The sequence below is a fragment of the Hyla sarda genome, chromosome 9, assembly GCF_029499605.1.
Source record: "Hyla sarda isolate aHylSar1 chromosome 9, aHylSar1.hap1, whole genome shotgun sequence".
Taxonomy (NCBI): Eukaryota; Metazoa; Chordata; class Amphibia; order Anura; family Hylidae; genus Hyla; species Hyla sarda.
Window position 1 is genome coordinate 97,853,322 of NC_079197.1, and position 19,726 is coordinate 97,873,047.

Consider the following 19,726-nt stretch of genomic DNA (forward strand, 5'->3'; position numbering starts at 1 on the left):
TGTTTTGTGTTCTTAATGATTATGTTTTTTATTAAGGTGACATGTTATTTCTTTATGATAAAAACCCAGTGCACGGTCTAGACCTGTCTCAATCCCTTCACACAAGAGAGCCAGCTTTATAGCCTGCACCATATCCTGTAAGTGTGATGTGACATGTTGAGGAATGGCGGACAGGCCAACAACGAAAGTGACAGTTTTAAACAATGCTCCAAATTGTACGAGCGACAGAATTGATACATTCTATGGTAGCCGAGTCTTAGGAAGTCCTGTGTGATGGGCCTCATTGGTATTCCACCCCCTGCCTCCCACAGGACTGGCACTTTCCACTGACAATAGGCCTCATTCTTGTGTTGTAAACAAGCAAGTGTTAATGGTGCACGTGTTTGGTTTGTATTTATGAGGCAGCTAGTCCAGAGTGACGTGTGGGGAGGAGGGAAGGAGGGAGCTGCCTGTTCTAGTGATGTCTCCTCCACTTCCTTCTTGTGATAGAGCAGCATAGGAGCACAGCTGAAGGAAGCTGATAGCTCTCAGTTTGAAATTCACAGGAACAGGCAGCCGCACACTGGATCCTCAGTGTCCTGGAAGGGGGGCAACATGAGTGCAGCAGGGGATGTGGTGTGCACTGGCTGGCTCATCAAGTCACCCCCAGAGAAGAAGCTCAAGAGATATGTGAGTCCTGCTCTATAATAATAATCCTATAATGTATAACGCATGCATGCAATGTAATGTAGATCTATAATTATGGTCATGTACTGTGCCCTTCATGCACTGCTGTAGAGAGGCGACCATGTCATCTGTGCTGCTGCTCTCTTTATCATCCCGATTCTTCTATAGGGATGAATATATAATACATGCTGGAATGCATTTGTCAGATAGTGCACAGCTGAGTTTGACATTTGGCAGAACTACCAATGATCTAAAAATGTGTTATGGATTAGAAGTATATTACGGTATTATCTCAATTTAAAAAGAGTTATCATCATGCCCGAACAATGTATTCCATAAAGGTTAAGTGACAGGTTCAACCCTGCTCCATGCGTACGTCAGTTTCGTGTTGTTATGTACACAACTTACCTTGATGTATGTTGTCATGTCAAGTGTGTATGTGCATTGCAGTAGTATTACCGCCTGGCTGGTGCATACCCTGGAGTAGAGCAGTGGAGGATGTGAGAGAACGTGCACTTTGTCCAGATACCCTCATTTTTCTCACTGGATCAGCCTGTCTTTTTTGTCTGGGAAAATAACAGGGTGTGTGTCTCACAAAGCATAGGAAACTCTATCAATGCTGGCCTGCCAGCAGACATTCCAGGCACAAATAACCCAGGGACTTTCTAGTCGGCCAAATAGATGAGAACCATGGATAGTGGCGTTCACTAGTGATAGGAAGAACAATGGCAGAGGATACGGGACTAGTTTAGAAATTGATAAGTAATACTTACCGGGTTGGTCACAAATAGGGTTGCCACCTGGCCGGTACCTTATTTTGGCCACACTGGCGGTATTTTTATATTAGAAATACCGGCAATGCAGTGGTTGGTATTCATCCAACCAATCCTCCAACTACCAGAATGCTACACCATATAATATACCAGTGTTTCCCAACTAGAGCGCCTCCAGCTGCTGCAAAACTACAACTCCTATCATGGCCGGACAGCCGTTGGCTGTCCGGGCATGCTGGGAGTTGTAGTTTTGCAGCAGCTGGAGTCACCCCTGGTTGGGAAACACTGACCCATACTATGTACTACTATATATTCCAACATGCTGGGAGTTGTAGTTCTGCAACAGCTGGAGGCACCCCTGGTTCTAAAACTCTGACCTATACTCTACTATATACTATATACTGATGAGCCACAGGCTGTATCAGGGCATGCAGGGAGTTGTAGTTTTGCAGCAGCTGGAGTCACCCCTGGTTGGGAAACACTGACCCATACTATGTACTACTATATATTCCAACATGCTGGGAGTTGTAGTTCTGCAACAGCTGGAGGCACCCCTGGTTGTAAAACTCTGATCTATACTATTTACTATACTATATACTGATGAGCCACAGGCTGTATCAGGGCATGCTGGGAGTTGTAGTTAGTAACCAACTGCAACTCCCGAATTTAATTTGAAAAAAAAAAGCCATCAAAATGTCCCATCAAAACAAAAACAGTGCTGTTAAAAACTACAGATCAGGGGCGCAAAAATTAGCCTTTATACAGACCCGTATAAGGAGAAATAAAAATAAAAAAGTTATAGGGGTTAGAATAGGACAAAATTTCCCCTGCATATGTATCCTTTGATGTTATGCATAATTAATTATGCAAATTAGCATGGCCGGTATTTTTTATTTTTTATTTTTGAAAGAAAGGTGGCAACCCTAGTCATAGACCAGTAGTCCTCGGTATGACCGCTCAGGAACAGTCATTTGCTGGGATGGGCACTGAGCAGTAATATTTCTGGGAGTACGGAATGATTTGCATTGTTTAGAATTGAATTTTGTTTAGAAATTGGCGTCATCTGCAGGATTTATTGTTACGTCCATTGGCAGCTTATGCTACACTGTGGTTATTGTGCGGACTGTGGGAAATGTGTGGGGTGGATGGAGATAAAAGACAACCAGGCTAAAATGAAGAAAATGCAGAGTGCAGCGACATCTTAATTTTCATGTTTCCTCAGCAAGTTTTTCTTTCTGCTTAATAATGACTTGTTTGTTTGCTGATGGTAGTAACTTTGTCACCAGGATTAGGGAACAAATTTGTATGTGACATCTTCGGTGACAGTACAATTGTCCAGTGACTCACAGTCATTTGTTTGTCCCATAGACATGCAGTGTCTGTAAACATGTTCCACCCACTGATCTATTTTTATGATATATGTCTATATGATAGTCATGAGTCTCATGTCATTGTCAGGGGTTAAAGTTGGATATTTCACCGGTATTCAGGGTGGGGGTGGAGTCTGTCTAACTCTTTTATTGTTTATAAATGCACGTAGTTGTGGATTGTAATAAAAGTATCAATAGAAACAGAGCCCCAGCTCTCTACCTCTGTACCCAACGCGCCCGGACTGGCATGGGCAATGCCTCGAATTGGATGGCTGATGAAAGTAGAATGTCCTGCGCTGGTAGATCCAACAGAGCAATTTATTGAAGATAAAACCTCAGTACATGGACATCGTGGGCACAGGTGACGCGTTTCGGCCCACCAAATGGGCCAAAGGCCCATTTGGTGGGCCGAAACGCGTCACCTGTGCCCACGATGTCCATGTACTGAGGTTTTATCTTCAATAAATTGCTCTGTTGGATCTACCTGCGCTGGACATTCTACTTTCTTCAGCCAAAATAAAAGTATGTGACCCTTTATCTGGCAATTTAATACTCTGTGTGTATTTCTTGTGGATGTGTATCTTGTGCGTAATATTTCTCCATGGGGATGGAAACATTCTGGTACAATAATAAATATTTTTTATAACAAATAAACATGAGCCTTTTACTTGCTGTGGATGGATGTTATCAATGCAGGATGTAATAATAAGCAACATTTTCCTGTCGGAGCTTGTAATTTACTATACGTAACGTAGAGAGACAACAGAGCTGGATTATTAGATGTAGCAGGTTTATGTTCTGTCAGATGTATTAGATTTCTTTTTGTTGTCTGAGATGTATCGGATCGGTTTTTGTCAGGGATAGGAAAGATTTGTTTGTCAGCCTATGTCCAGATCGGGTTTGTGTATTACATTTTGGCATACAGTATATTTCCTATATTATATTTTTACATTATACTTGAACTGTTTGACACAAGATATAATGGGCAGAGATATATTTGTAGCAGAGATACATTTGATCTAGAAAGGCTAAAGTTGTCAGATGCAGAACTAAAGTTGACAATCTGACTCAACCCTTTGTGAAGTCGTGATGTCTTATGACTTCAAGTAAACTAAAGGTCCTTTTAAGCATTTGCAAAAACTACGATGATATTGTGAACGGATGATGTTCGAAAGAGACTCTGCTATAACAATGATCATATTTATTTATAATTTTCTATAACAACAATTTTCTATTTCTATAACAATCATCATATGTATTTATAATATCAATCACTTCCCTTCTTTTATCTTGTTTCATCTGCTAAAAACTAGGACATGACTGTTTACACAAGAGGAAGAAGCTGCTGAAAAAGATATTTATGATATCATAAGAGTCAATCAAACAAGCAAATTCCTGTTGATCGTGCGATCTCTGATGTGTTTACTAAAACTGCACAACAATTGGGAACATTTGCCTGATATGACAGTTTTTTACATGATAATCGCCACGTGCAAAAATCCTTTAGTCTGAGGCAGTAATTAACTGGTGGTTTAAAGCTATTTATACTGACTCCCCTATAAACATATACATATATGAATCGACCAATCGTGTATGAAGAGCTATCTTTTGGGAGGGAAAAAAAGATTGAGCTTGATGAAAACTAACTTGGCCAATACTTGTATATCCTCACTGTTGGGTTGCTCTTATATGCATTAGATCTGCTGCTTACTCCTCCATCACCAAGTTTGGCAAAAATCAGCAAAATCTTTTACTGTCTGGTAAGAGCAAAATTTTTGTGGACAAAACTCATTGTCTGTGGCTCATCTGCAGTCTTACATAGGAGGGCAATTAAATTGAATTCATGATAGTAACTTCAGGCTGAGTTTTTCATATGCAGTTGAATTTAGTTTGCTGCCTGTCACAAGTTTATTGTGATGTCAACTACTATGAAGAAGGCAATAAAAGATTTTCGGCACTCACCGCGTCTTCAGAGTATCTTCTTTATTAATGCTCACATGCTCAATACAGGGAAGGATGACATACAAAGGGGGGTTGTACCATTGTAACTTGACATCAGAGCACCATTATGCGCTTATCACAGCTTTAGCTCCAGGTGTGGTAGCAGTGCTGAACTGGACTTTCTATTTGTGTGTGTGTGTGTGTTATTGTGATGTCACCAATCTATGGCTTTACATAGGACTGCAGGTAAAAGGATCACATTATGTACAGTTTGCAGTTTGTTATTCCAGCAGACATACAACGTAACCCCAAGGAGTTAGATATCACTTATCTGCACACCGGTCACTTTGGATTGTTGACACCTCAACATGTGTACTGGTTGCTACTTGTTATCCCCCAGTGCAGAGCTGTTTTCATGCTGCGTGTCTCATGTCCGGCAGCCATTGGAAAGCAGTTATATTACCAAGAACTATGATATCATTCATCACTAGGAGGTACTGTGCCAAGCATCATGGGACGCCGTGTATAGAAACAAAGGAATGACCACACAGCAGTAGTTTTGTATTGTTCCTAATAGTCCACATCATTTGGAAAGCACCATAGTATCGAGTGACTTTCAGTTCCTTCTACAGAGTACATGTTCTCCTTTATAAATGACATTCTGGAGAAACAAAACCTTTTTATGGAACGACCATGCTTTTCTGTGAAGGTGTTCCATGGAAGGAGATGACAGATCATGTTAATTATTCATCATTACAGTTGATGAATATTGGTTTCAATGAGACATATGCTGTTCCCTTCTTAGATCTGTCTCGGGATTTTTAAATTGAAATGATTAGATTAATACTTGAAGCTCCACTGTCAGGACTGACACTTTATATAAGGTCATCTATATGTTTATCCTAAAGGGTTAAAGACTGCTGACTTTACCACCCCTATAACCAGAGTTCAGGGGAGCTGTATGTAAGCAGAGTCCGGTCAGTCAGTGCTTCTTCTCCAATGGTTATTACAGAGCTGGAGATAATAACCTATATAATTGACAGTTAAAGGTCATGGCGAGAGTGCCGAACGCTCTTCACCTTGTCCTTCAATACTCAGTTTTTCTAAAAGGACCGGTTTCCAAAACAAGCTGCCCCACTCAGCTTACAAATGCTGGAGGACTCTTAAAGTTTGCAGTGGAAATGTGCAGAAGGGTGGGAGAGCCTGGACTGTTTATTTACATCATTTATTGTCTATTGTTCAAGTGACAGGTTAAAGGCTGTTTTAACACACATTATTTCTTTACATCAGGTTGCCATTGATCTTTGATGGTCAGACTAGTGTAGCATGTTGTACTGTTCTACCGCAACAAACTTGTTTACATTGACAGCCAGAGGACTTTTAACTAAAGCTCTGGGCTGTAATAAAAGTTTTAACTTGGGATCAGTACAAGCATACCTCCCAATACTTGCACCCCCATTTTCAGGATATTCAAAAGGCTATGGATGTCTTTGAGAAGCAACTATTTTTTTTATTCTTGCTTTGTACTTATTAGGGCATAAAAACACTACCTCCATAGGTCTTTATTAAAAATGTTGCTTATGTTTGCTTCTACGGCCTCTGCAGTTTGCTGTGTTCTCTGCTTTCCTCTATACTTGTACAGAGCCTATATGATTCCACCCTACCAACTGCCTTGTATCTTGTCTTTCTCACTCTTCAGCCTGTGTGAGCTGTCCCCCAAGGTTTCTCTACCCCAGTCTTATATCTGTACCCCTTAAGGACCAAGCCCATTTTGGCCTTAAAGGGGTACTCCGGTGGAAAACTTTTTTTTTTTTTTTTTTTAAATCAACTGCCTCTGTCTGTGTTAAGAACTGTCCAGAGTAGGAGCTAATCCCCATAGAAAACTTATCCTGCTCTGGACAGTTCCTGACATAGACAGAGGTGTCAGCAGAGAGCACTGTGGCCAGAAAGAAAATAAATTAAAAAAGAAAAGAACTTCCTCTGTAGTATACAACAGCTGATAAGTACTGAAAGGATTACAATTTTTGAATAGAAGTAATTTACAAATCTGTTAAATTTTCTGGCACCAGTTGTTTTCCACCGGAGTACCCCTTTAATGACAGGCCAATTTTCGTTTTTGTACTTTTGTTTTTTTCGTTTTCAATTGTGCACCTACAGACCCACGGTCGGACATAGACAGCAGAGGGCCCCTGTGTAAAGAATGTGCTGCCCCCCCCCCCCATACATCAATTGTTCGGGAATACCCCCTGCTCCCATTAACCCCCTGCTCCCATTAATCCCCCTTCTCCTTCCATTCACTTCTCCTGTCACTGTTTCCATTCACCCCCTTGCTTCCATTAACCCCCCTTGCTTCCATTAATCCCCCACTGCTTCCATTAACCATCCCCAAACTTCCATTAACCCCCCAGACCCTTCTTCCATTTATCTCCCCCCCCTGCCCCTGCTTCCATTCATCCTCCCCCTGCTTCCACTCAAATTTCCCCCTCCCCCGTTTCTGCCCCTGCATACATTCAACAACCTCCTGATCCTTCATCCATTCATCCTTCCCCCGCCACTGCTTCCATTCAAATTCAGTCAGCCGCTGCTCACGTGTGTGCCGTGTGAGGGGGCCCGCCGCCCTTTCAAAGGACAGCGGGCGCCCTCACACGCTGGGCCCCTGTGCAGCTGAATTGGCTACACAGGTGTATGTCCGCCCCTGTACAGGCCCATATGAGGGCTTGTTTTTTGCGTCACCAATTCTACTTTATAATGATATCAATAATTTCACCAAAAAATAATTATTTGTGGGGTAAAATTGAAAAAAATAAATAAAATAAAAGCCATTTTGTAACTTCCTACGCAGTGCATTTTTCTTTAAAACTGATACCTTATCTTTATTCTGTAGGTCCATACAGTTACAAGGATACCCAATTTATGTAGGTTTTATTTTATTTTACTACTTTAAAAAAATTAGAACTGCAATTTCAGAAAAATTGTCATCTTCTGACCCATATAACCTTTTTTATTTTTCCGCATATGGGGTTATATGCGTGCTCATTTTTGGCGCAGTGATCTCTAGTTTTTAGCAGTACGAATTTTATTTTGATGGGACTTTTTGATTGCTTTTTATTCATTTGTTTATGGTATATGAAGTGACCAAAAATGCTATATTTTGGACTTTGATTTTTTTTTACATGTACGCCATTGACCTTACAGTTTAACGAACTATATTTTAATAGTTCGAACATTTACGCACGTGGCGGTTACACATATGATTATGTTTATGTGGTTGCCCAGTACGGGAGTGGTTACCCCGTACCCTTGCTGCCCTGTCAGGCTGCCTCCCTGCAGTTTTCCCTGCCCCCCTCCCCCTGCATCTGTTCTACTGTAATTGCATATTATCCCCTATGTTATGTATATAAAAATGTTGCATCTTTAACAAAGGTTACCATGTGATTGATTGTTACCCAGGAGGTATCAGTGATCAGGTGACTTAAGGGTGACCAATGGTACGGTGTCCATATTAGGACATCAACAGGCATCAGCCAAATAGCCATCATTTCTCCTCCCTCATCCTCAACATCCTTCCTCTATCACAGTAATCTCGCCTCCTCCATCGTACATTATGTTAACCTCTGTCATCCAAATCTCTCTCCTCCTTCAGACGTAAACAAAATCCTCCCACATTACACCCTCAGCTTAACTTCCCTCATCCCTCAAACCTCAGACAAACCTCCGTCATACCTCAGACAAACCTCCGTCATACCTCAGACAAACCTCCGTCATACCTCAGACTAACCTCTGTAATTTCTCAGACGTTAGTTGTTAAAGTTTTTCTCGATTCGTAGAAAACTGAGAGCGCATGCACAGCACTCTTCTGACAGCGTAGGGTTAAAGTAGGCAGTTTTAGGAGTGTAGCCCTGCACATAGGAGCGCATGCGCAGCTTTCCTCTGCTACCCAGTTAGCGTAGGGAGGCTAGCGTATGTTAGAGCATGCGCAGTTGTTCAGAGTAGTCTATAGAAAACTGTGCACCTATGCGTGCGTAGTTAGAGTAGGTAGCAGGCAGGGAGAGAGGGAAACCATCATAGGGTTAGCATAGTTTAACGTTAGTATGGCGTCGCTAGCCATTGTAACGTAGTTAGCTTAGCTTAGGTTTTATAATGAAAGGAGGTAGGTAATAGGTTAAAGTAAAGAGACTACAACTCCCAGCATGCCCAGGTATGCTGGAAATTGTAGTTCTGCATGTTTTACAGTGAAGGGACCACAACTCCCATAATGCCCAGACAGCTAAAGGCTGTCCAGGCAGGATGGGAGTTGTAGTTTTATACAGGTATAGAGTAGTTAGCGTAGCGTAGTGTTAGCGCAGTTTTAGCATATTTAGCGTAGTGTAGTGTTAGCACAGTTTTACACAGGTGTAGTGTAGCTAACTTACTTTTACAGGCAGATAAAGTGTAGCTTAGCTTAGTCATGCAGTGAAGGGATGACAACTCACAGCATGCCCAGATAGCCAAAGGCTGTCCAGGCAGGAGGGGAGTTGTAGTTTTGCAAAAGTAGGTGAGGCAATTGCACTCTGCTACTTTAATGTAGCAGAGGCGAGTACATCCTTGTACGTTAATGTAGCAGAGGCAAGTGCTTCCTGAGCTGCGCTAGTTAGTTCATTAGTGGTATACAGCCATATATATAGATGGCTATATACGGTGATCAGAAGGCCCCTTACCCACCTCCGTTCCTGCTCCGTCACTAGACGTGGAGCAACACAGGAAGATGACAGAGCTGGTAAGTTAGGCTCTCTAGGGGAAGAACCCCAAAAATGTATTAACCCATTTGTTTGTGTTTTTCTTCTCTTCTCGTTTCAGATACGTAAATGTGGAGGACTACCGTATATACTCGAGTATAAGCCGAGTTTTTCAGCACGATTTTTCGTGCTGAAAACACCCCCCTCGGCTTATACTCGAGTGAACTCCCCCACCCGCAGTGATCTTCAACCTGCGGACTTCCAGAGGTTTCAAAACTACAACTCCCAGCAAGCCAGGGCAGCCATCGGCTGTCCGGGCTTGCTGGGAGTTGTAGTTTTGAAACCTCCGGAGGTCCGCAGGTTGAAGACCACTGCGGCCTTCGACATCATCCAGCCCCCTCTCACCCCCTTTAGTTCTGAGTACTCACCTCCGCTCGGCGCTGGTCGGGTCCTGCAGGGCTGTCCGGTAAGGAGGTGGTCCGGTGAGGAGGTGGTCCGGGCTGCTATCTTCACCGGGGAGGCCTCTTCTAAGCGCTTCGGGCCCGGCCTCAGAATAGTCACGTTGCCTTGACAACGACGCAGATGCGTCGTTGTCAAGGCAACGGCTCTATTCCGGGCCGGAAGCGCGGAGAAGAGGCGCCCCCGGTGAAGATAGCAGCCCGGACCACCTCCTCACCGGACCACCTCCTTACCGGACAGCCCTGCAGGACCGGACCAGCGCCGAGCGGAGGTGAGTACTCAGAACTAAAGGGGGTGAGAGGGGGCTGGATGATGTTGAAGGCCGCAGTGGTCTTCAACCTGCGGACCTCCGGAGGTTTCAAAACTACAACTCCCAGCAAGCCCGGACAGCCGATGGCTGCCCGGGCTTGCTGGGAGTTGTAGTTTTGAAACCTCTGGAGGTCCGCATGTTGAAGGCCGCAGTGGTCTTCAACCTGCGGACCTCCGGAGGTTTCAAAACTACAACTCCCAGCAAGCCCGGACAGCCGATGGCTGCCCGGGCTTGCTGGGAGTTGTAGTTTTGAAACCTCTGGAGGTCCGCAGGTTGAAGACCACTGAGGGCGAATGATGAGAAGAGGATGATGAAGGGGGGGGGGGGTGTGGGGATGATGAAGGGGGGTGGGGATGATGAAGGGGGGGGGGTGTGGGATGATTACAAGGGGATGATGAAGGGGGGATGTGTGGGATGATAAGGGGATGTGTGGGATGATGACAAGGGGATGATGAAGGGGGGATGTGTGGGATGATAAGGGGATGTGTGGGATGATGACAAGGGGATGATGAAGGGGGGATGTGTGGGATGATGACAAGGGGATGATGAAGGGGGGATGTGTGGGATAAGGGGATGTGTGGGATGATGACAAGGGGATGATGAAGGGGGGATGTGTGGGATGATGACAAGGGGATGATGAAGGGGGGATGTGTGGGATAAGGGGATGTGTGGGATGATGACAAGGGGATGATGAAGGGGGGATGTGTGGGATAAGGGGATGTGTGGGATGATGACAAGGGGATGATGAAGGGGGGATGTGTGGGATGATGACAAGGGGATGATGAAGGGGGGATGTGTGGGATGATAAGGGGATGTGTGGGATGATGACAAGGGGATGATGAGGATGTTAATGACGGGTCTGGATGATGACAGGGGGGGATGAGGTATTTCCCACCCTAGGCTTATACTCGAGTCAATAACTTTTCCTGGGATTTTGGGTTGAAATTAGGGGTCTCGGCTTATACTCGGGTCGGCTTATACTCGAGTATATACGGTACGTTGGATGCGGTGGACTTCAACGATGACCTGCAATTTTATTTTTATAAAATGGTTAACGAGGGCTGTGGGGGAGTGTTTTTCATAATAAAAATATTTTAACTTGTGTGTGCTTTTTTTATTTTTATTATTATTTTACAGGCTTAGTAGTGGAAGCCAACACCAACAGGCACAGAGCGCCAAATATGGCACTCTAGGGCCTAGGTGGTAACAGGCTGGTGTTATTTAGGCTGGGGAGGGCCGGTAACACTGGTCCTCGCCCACCCTGGTAACGTCAGGCTGAAAATGAAAAGATGGGGAACCACACACTTTTTTTAAAATTTTATTTAGTTTTTATTAAAAAAATGTAAGTGTGTGGTTCCTGTCTTTCCTTTTTCAGCCAGATACCAACCAAACAGCAACAGTCTGACATTATCAGGGTGGGCGAGGACCATTGTTACCGGTCCTCCCCAGCCTAAATAACGCCAGCCTATTACCGCCTAGGCCCAAGAGTGGCATGTTGGTGTTGGCTCTTCCTTGTACCCCTGTGGCGTTGGGTACCAGGGTAATAATTGGGGGTTTGCACTAGCTGTTTTTGGGGCTAACGTTAAGCCCCGGCCTAGTAATGGACTGCGTCTATACGATGGCTTCCACTACTAAGCCTGTAAAGTAATAAAAAACACACACACACACAAGTTAAACCATTTTTATTAGAAAAAAACACTCCCCCACAGCCCTTTTTAAACATTTAATTAAAACAAAAAAAATTGCAGGTTGTCGTTGTAGTCCACCAAATCCGACGTAGTCCTCCGCATTCACTTATCTGAAACAAGAAGAGAAGAAAAACGCAAAAAAATGGGTAAGTACATTTTTGGGGGTCTTTCCCCTGGAGAGCCTAACTTACCACCCCCGTTCCAGCTCTGTCATCTTCCTATGTTGCTCCACGTCTAGTGACAGAGCAGGAATGGAGATGGGTAAGTGGCCTTCTTATCACCGTATACAGCCATCTATATAAATGGCTGTATACCCCTAATGAACTAATTAGCGCAGCTCAGGGCGCACTCGCCTCTGCTACATAGCTAACTTACAAGGACATACTCGCCTCTGATATGTTAACGTAGCAGAGCGCAATGGCCTCTACTACATTAACATAACAGAGTGCAATTGCCTCTGCTACTCTTGAAAAACTACAACTCCCATCCTTTATCTATCTGGGCATGCTGGGAGTTGTAGCCCCTGGGTGTTGTAGCCCCACTGTATTACTAAGCTAAGCTACACCCTACGCTACACTCTCTAAACTACGCTTTATCTGCCTGTCAAACTAAGTTAGCTACACTACACCTGTGTAAAACTGTGCTAACAGTATGCTACACCTGTGTAAAACTGCGCTAACACTACACTACTAAATATGCTAAAACTGTGCTACGCTAACTACTCTATACCTGTGTAAAACTACAACTCCCATCCTGCCTGGACAGCCTTTAGCTGTCTGGGCATGCTGGGAGTTGTGGTCCCTTTACTGTAAAACATGCAAAACTACAACTTCCAGCATGCCTGGGCATGCTGGGAGTTGTATTCTCTTTACTTTAAAATCTATAACCTACCCATGCTGAGAGTTGTGGTCCCTTTACTGTAAAACATGCAAAACCGAGAGCCCTGTCTGTTCTTAGCAACCGGGACCCTGGGTATGAAGCATGCTTAGCTCGTGAGCATGCTTCAAACCCTGGTAATGCTACCAGGGAGTACAGGTATAGGTATGCCCCTGGTATTTAAGTACCAGGATGCAAGGACGTACCTGTTCTTCCTTTGTCCTTAAATTGGGTTAAATAGTATGTAGCCCTCTTCCTGCTGTTATCTTACACTAGACTCTGATAAATATATCTTTGTGAAAGAAGCAGCTAAATGGTAGGAAATAATTAATGAAGATAATTTAGAAAGGTGTTTCATTTTACATTCAGAAAAAAAAAAAAACAATAAGAAAAGAAAAAAAAAATCAGTGCATAGGTGTCCATAGCCCTTAAGCCCTGCTCCCTATTTGTCCATAAACGGATACAAAATCATTTCAGATGCCCCCACTTTTGGGCACATTTGCAATAGTCCTACCAATTTTTAGGTCCATTTTGTGGGACAATTATGTAAAAAAGTACAATGTTTGGGAAATGTAGCACACGATAAACAAGGTGATTTATGTACACAGTAGCTCATGTTTTTATGTACATTAATATATATATATATATGTATATATGGCACAATTGTAGGCTTGCATAGGGAATTTATGCTGGAAAATACTGCAGATGTTTGTTCCTGACGAAAGCCTGAACGCAGCTTGAAAAAAGTATTGAGAACCACTTGTCGGGAAATCACGTGATGTTATGAATGGTGACGCTATTCTATAATATCACCTGAAATGAATACACATTTTATAGATGTAATGTTTCAGCTGGAGCATTACATATATACATATATTCCATACAACATTTAAAATCCACAAGCATTGCGTTCATTATTAAAGGGGTACTCCCACCCTAGACATCTTATCCCCTATCCAAAGGATAGGGGATAAGATGTCTGATCGCGGGGGTCCTGTCGCTGGGGACCCCCGCATTATTGCATGCGGCACCCACCTGTTTTTTCTCCGGAACCGCTGGTGTCTGAGTCGCGACTACGGGAACGGAAGTCCGTGACTTCAGGACTCCGCCCCCGTGTGACGTCACGCCCGTCCCCTCAATGGCCGTCACCCCCCCCCCCTCCCATAGACTTGCATTGAGGGGACGGGCGTGACATCACACGGGGCGGTGTCCTGACGTCACAGACTTCCGTTCCCGTAGTCGCGACTCAGACCCTCCAGCGGTTCCGGAGAAAAACCAGGTGGGTGCCGCATGCAATAATGTGGGGGTCCCCAGCGGCAGGACCCCCGCGATCAGACATCTTATCCCCTATCCTTTGGATAGGGGATAAGATGTCTAGGGTGGGAGTACCCCTTTAAAGTATACTGCGCTGCTTTCCCTATGTGTCTATTCCTTGATACATTTTTGGCCCAAATTAAACACAAAACGATTCAATCCGAAGTATGTGAAAATGATTTGTAAAATATGTATCGTGTGTGAATGCAGCTGCATCATATTTAATAGACTCTCCTAGTAATTTGAATTAGGAAATTTCCCGTAAAATGAAACAAGGCGTGAAAATATAACTTTATACATTGTCCTCTTTCGCAAAGTATTTTTAATTTTCTATCCACTTGGAATAAACACTAATGGCAGCCGCTAATCTGCCCTCCCTGCTTCCTATATATTTTCCGTGTTAGGTTAGCTATACAACTTCGGGTATGTTCACATGGCGGAATGTCTGTGCGGAATTCTGCTGGAATATTCCGCACGGGCATTCCGCTGCAGCGGAGTCCCATTGATTTCAATGGGATTCTGCTACACTGTTCACATAGCAGAATCTCCACGCCAGAAACTTCTGGCACAAAAATTCAAATTCCGGTGTCCGCACAAAGAATGGACATGTCTGTGAGACGGCACATTCCTGAGCGGTCCTAGTGCCTGCATGTTATGCCGGCGCTCCGCATTCAGTAAGTGTCTGCACGGAGGTTATTCGGCCAGACATTCCCCCGTGTGAACATAGTCTCAGGGTATGTCCACAAAGCGGAATGTCTGTGCGGAATTCCACAGAATTCCGCTGCAGCAGAGTCCCATTGATTTCAATGGGATTCTGCTGCACTGTTACCACGACGGAATTTCTTCTGCAGAGGTTTCTGCAACGGTAATCCTGATTCCGGCATCTGCAAAAAGAACAGACTTGTCTATTCCGCTCGGAAATGCAGTGCCATCTATGACACTGCGCATTTCCGAGCAGTCCTATCGTCTGTCAGATACTTCAAATGCGCAAAATGTGATCACCTGTTTTCCGTGCAGACATTCCGCACATTTTACACCATGTGAACATGGCCTTAGACAGCAAACTTCCCGCACATATGTATCAGCTGAGCGGTTTCTAATCCAGTGTTTCCAGCTGTTGCAAAACTACAACTCCCAGCATGCCCGGACAGCCGAAGGCTGTCCGGGCATGCTGGGAGTTGTAGTTTTGCAACAGCTGGAGGCACCCTAATTTGGAAAATCTGCTCTTATCTAACATGTACTTTTTATTCCTTCAGAAGGATGCCCGTTCAATCCTTATTTTTTATTTGCACACTGTATGATCCCAATGGTTGTTGCTAGAGATGAGCGAACTTACAGTAAATTCGATTCGTCACGAACTTCTCGGCTCGGCAGTTGATGACTTATCCTGCATAAATTAGTTCAGCTTTCAGGTGCTCCGATGGGCTGGAAAAGGTGGATACAGTCCTAGGAGACTCTTTCCTAGGAATGTATCCACCTTTTCCAGCCCACCGGAGCACCTGAAGGCTGAACTAATTTACGCAGGAAAAGTCATCAACTGCCGAGCCGAGAAGGTCATGATGAATCGAATTTACTGTAAATTCGCTCATCTCTAGTTGCTGCCCATGTTATATTGGTGTAGGTGTAATAGACTATGGGATTATACAAAGTGCAAAATTCAGATATTCAGTAGTAAATACATTGGACATAAAAGGGGATGAATTAGTTTATGAGACTATTAAGGATCACCTTTCAAGAAAGAGATAATGGCCCAGCCTCAGAAGCTGCGGGATTTACAGCACACGCTTTTATAATTATTTAGTTCTCTGTTCTGCCCTTATTTTTGCATTACACTAGTGTTGCTTGGCAGCCTGTACACATACCTTTTATGTGAGTGACAGAGGGTTTGTCACTGCCTTTTATCGTCCCATCTGATAATTATAATGTATAACGCATGAGGCATAGTGCATTGTTTGGGATTAAGAAATGTCCCACCCTTTGCGTTTTATAGGAGCTCGCGATAATGCTGAAGTCAGATAATATGGCCATTCGGCAGATGGTCACGACTGATACCTCTTCTTGCAACAGGTATAAAGTGTATGACTAGTTTATGTAGTACACATGGAGGAACTACTCATGTACTATTACATATTTTTGGAGTGATTTACTTATATTTGAATCCCTGACATCATTTTTTGTAAACTGAAATAAAAAAAGCACAAACGGATGCACTCCGTAGTGTAACATCAAAGGTGAGTTGGTAACGCTAAGTGTGAATTGCGCTTACCACATGAAGTTGTACTCCAACCAAGTACAACAATGGAACAGGGTGTATCATCAAAGGGTCTCTGCAGCTTCGTCCCGCTGAAATGGAATCACGATAAAAACAAGCAATCTCCAGGTAGCAGAGCGGGATCAATGGAAGCGCTGAGACCAGATAAGAAGTTAAAAGGATTTATTTCCCATAATGCAACGCGTTTCACGGTCACCCGCTTCCTCAGGCATGAGGAAGCGGGTGACCGTGAAACGCGTTGCATTATGGGAAATAAATCCTTTTAACTTCTTATCATTTTTTGTAAGGCTGGGTTCACATTACGTTTTTACCAATACGGGACCACATACGGCTCCGGTATCCCTTCCGTATGTACCGTAATTAATTTCAATGAACTGGCCGGAGTGAAACGCTAACTCCGGTCGGCTCATTTTTGTGGTTTTCCCACCGGACCTAAAACGGTAGTCGACCACGGTTTGAGGTCCGGTGGAAAACAGCATACGGGGCAAAAATGAGCTGACCGGAGTCAGCGTTTCACTACGGCCGGCTCATTGAAATGAATTACATACGGGCGGCATACGGCAGGGATACGGGAGCGCAAGGTTTTAGCTCCCCCCCCAGCCGTTTGCGGTCAAGTATTGGTAAAAACGTGATGTGAACCCAGCCTTATCAATGAGTTTCAGTCTTTTCTTTATATCTCATACTTGTACATCCAGGATTAGAAAAACAGCACTGATTTCTTCCAAAAACAGCGCCACACTTGTCCTCAGGTAGTGTGTGGTATTGTAACTCAGTTCAATTGAAGTGAATGGAGCCACATTGTAATACCACAGGCACATACAATTTTTTAAGAAATTAGCTCTGTTTTTCCTTTTCTGGATAACCCCCTTTAAAAGAGTAGTGCAGTGAAAAATAAACTTATCCCCTATCCAAATTATAGGGGATAAGTTATAGATCGCGGGGGTCCGACCGCTGGGACCCTCTGCGAACTCCCAAACGGGACCCCGGCAGTGCTGATAACATTGATCAATGCTGTGCAATGGCAATCATGAGGTTGCATGTAATGTTCCCCTATAGGGAATGAATAATAGTGAATGCAATGTAAGGGTGCGCTCCCACCTGGCGCATACGCAGCGGGAAATATGCTGCGTATTCTTCGCTCGCCATACACACAAGGCTTTCTGGCGGCAGCACACTGTGTGCAGTGAGTTTTGGAGGCAGAGCCGTGCGTCACAGTCACACCGGCACACGGCCCCACCTCCAAAACTCACTATACGCATAGGGCTGCCACCTGAAAGCCCTGTGTGTATAGTGAACGAGGAATACACAACGTATTTCCCGCTGCTGCCGCAAATTTTGTACAGCGTGAAATACGCTGCGTATATGCCAGGTGAGAACACACCCTAAAAATAAAATTACTAATTGCCCCCAAGATTTGCAAAATGGTATTTGTTTGTTTGTTCCACAAATATTTTTCCCATAAAAAAAATTAGTAAACAAAAATAAACATAAACATATGTGGTATTGCTGCGTGCGTAAATATCTGAACTATAAAACTGTAATGTTAATTAAACTGCATGATCAATGGCGTACATGTAAAAAAATTCCAAAGTTTAAAGTTATGTATTTTTGGTCACTTTGATTACAAATTTATAAAAAGCGATCAAAAATCCCCATTAAAAAAATGGTACCGATAAAAACTTCAGACCACGGCGCAAAAAAATAGCACTCATATAGCCCTGTATACAAAAAAATTTAAAGTTATAGGGGTCAGAAGAGAATCATTTTAAACATTCGAATTTTCATACAAAAAGTTGTAATTTTTTAGAACAAGTAAAACAAAATCAAACCTATATAAGTAGTGTATCATTTTAATCGAAGGGATCTACAAAATAAAGAGAAGGTGTCATTTTTACTGAAAAGTACATTTTTTGGGGGGTTTCGCTGTAGATTTGGTGGTGAAGTGATTGACAGTATTACAAAGTAAAATTGGTTGCGCCAAAAACAAGCCCTCATATGGGTCTGTAGGTGGAAAATTGAAAGAGTTATGATTTTTAGAAGGAGAGAAGGAAAAAACAAAAGTGCAAAAATGAAAACTGGCTCTGTCCTCAAGGGGTTAAAGGGGACTTGTCAGCAGGAAAACAGGGGTGTAAATAAGCCCATCGCCAGGTCTTGTCATTATAATTTCATTTTTTTTTTTATCTCCATGGTCCTCTATATAGGAGAGTGATAAGCCTTTCTGTTAATATGCAAATGATGCTCACATGACCATAGAGCGTTCCACAGTATAACAAGAGCCCAGGTAAGTCTAGCCCAAGTCCTTTTTATCTAGTGGCTGACAGTCAAACAGGGTATACAAATGCAAATGGGGGGAGAGTGATGATGCGGGCATGGGCTGGTCTGGGCTCTTGCCATACCAGGGAATGCCCCCTGGGCCCCATTTGTTCCAATACAGCCACTCAAGCACAGCCGGCACCCCAGGACGCAGTGATTTTATCTTTTTGTGGACCTGATGAAGGCGTATGTGAGCGCCGAAATGCGTTGTCCTAAAGTATTTCAATAAATTGTCCTGTGCAACCGTGGCATTTTCAGTCCGTCCTTTGACAGCAGGAGCGCTCTACAAAAGTCCCCACCTTTATCAACCCATTCTTCCTCTATGTTACATAGAGACACTACACTGCCATAGTAGCTGGAATCCAATTGTAAAAGCAGAATTTCTTCTGTACCCATTTATGCAGGACCATAACCATCCTGGTGCCTATGATAAAGTAAATCATACTAACAATTGGACATGGCAGCTCAGATTCTGATGTGATTTGAAAAGATCAAATTTGACATTTATAATAATGTAATTTAATGAAAATGTTTTATGATATCACTGCTTATTATGTAATAAAGACATTCTCAGGATCTTTAGGGGATCCCACCAGTCAGCTTCTAACCAGTCTTCATAAATGTTTCCTATTTCAGATAACCCTTCCAATATTTTGTTGCTGTTCCTTACAGAAGTAAAGTTGTCTCAAGGACCTAGCAGATCATATTATTGCTGTAAGAACCACTGACTTGTCCATTTTAGGACATCGTCAGTTGTCAGCCGTAACTCCGTCCTCTGTCAGGTGAAACGGCATCCCGCCACCTCCCCCGGGCCAATCTCTGTCAGGTGTCAGCCGCAACTCCCTCCTTTGTCATCCTAAAGTCTCTCATCCGAAACTCTGACATCCCTCAGATGAAAAACTTTCCTGCCGTGTAGAAGTTGAGTCAGTGCCGGCTCACTGCTATACAGGTTCTGCTGTACACGCTATTCAATGTCGGCTCTGCTGTACAGACTCTGTAGCACATGTAGAGTCTGTAGTACACTTGCAA

The 19,726-nt window shown here is 43.6% G+C and overlaps 1 protein-coding gene and 1 long non-coding RNA gene across 8 annotated transcripts in view; one reads left to right on the forward strand and one right to left on the reverse strand.

Moving 5' to 3' along the window:
• The window catches only part of GAB3 (GRB2 associated binding protein 3), a 266,527-nt gene that overhangs the window by 117,578 nt on the left and 129,223 nt on the right, over positions 1–19,726 (forward strand). The window contains exon 1 of one of the 4 annotated variants that reach the window (XM_056539099.1): positions 454–669. The exons of 2 other annotated variants lie outside the window; for them this stretch is intronic. In XM_056539099.1, the coding sequence (XP_056395074.1) occupies positions 595–669 (75 nt within the window). In that variant the 5' untranslated portion in view covers positions 454–594. Of the gene's footprint in view, positions 1–453; positions 670–19,726 lie in introns of those variants that run through there. One more of the 4 variants, XM_056539101.1, reaches the window with a different exon arrangement.
• The window catches only part of LOC130290902 (uncharacterized), a 176,702-nt gene that overhangs the window by 48,115 nt on the left and 108,861 nt on the right, over positions 1–19,726 (reverse strand). The gene's annotated exons all lie outside the window — the stretch shown is intronic.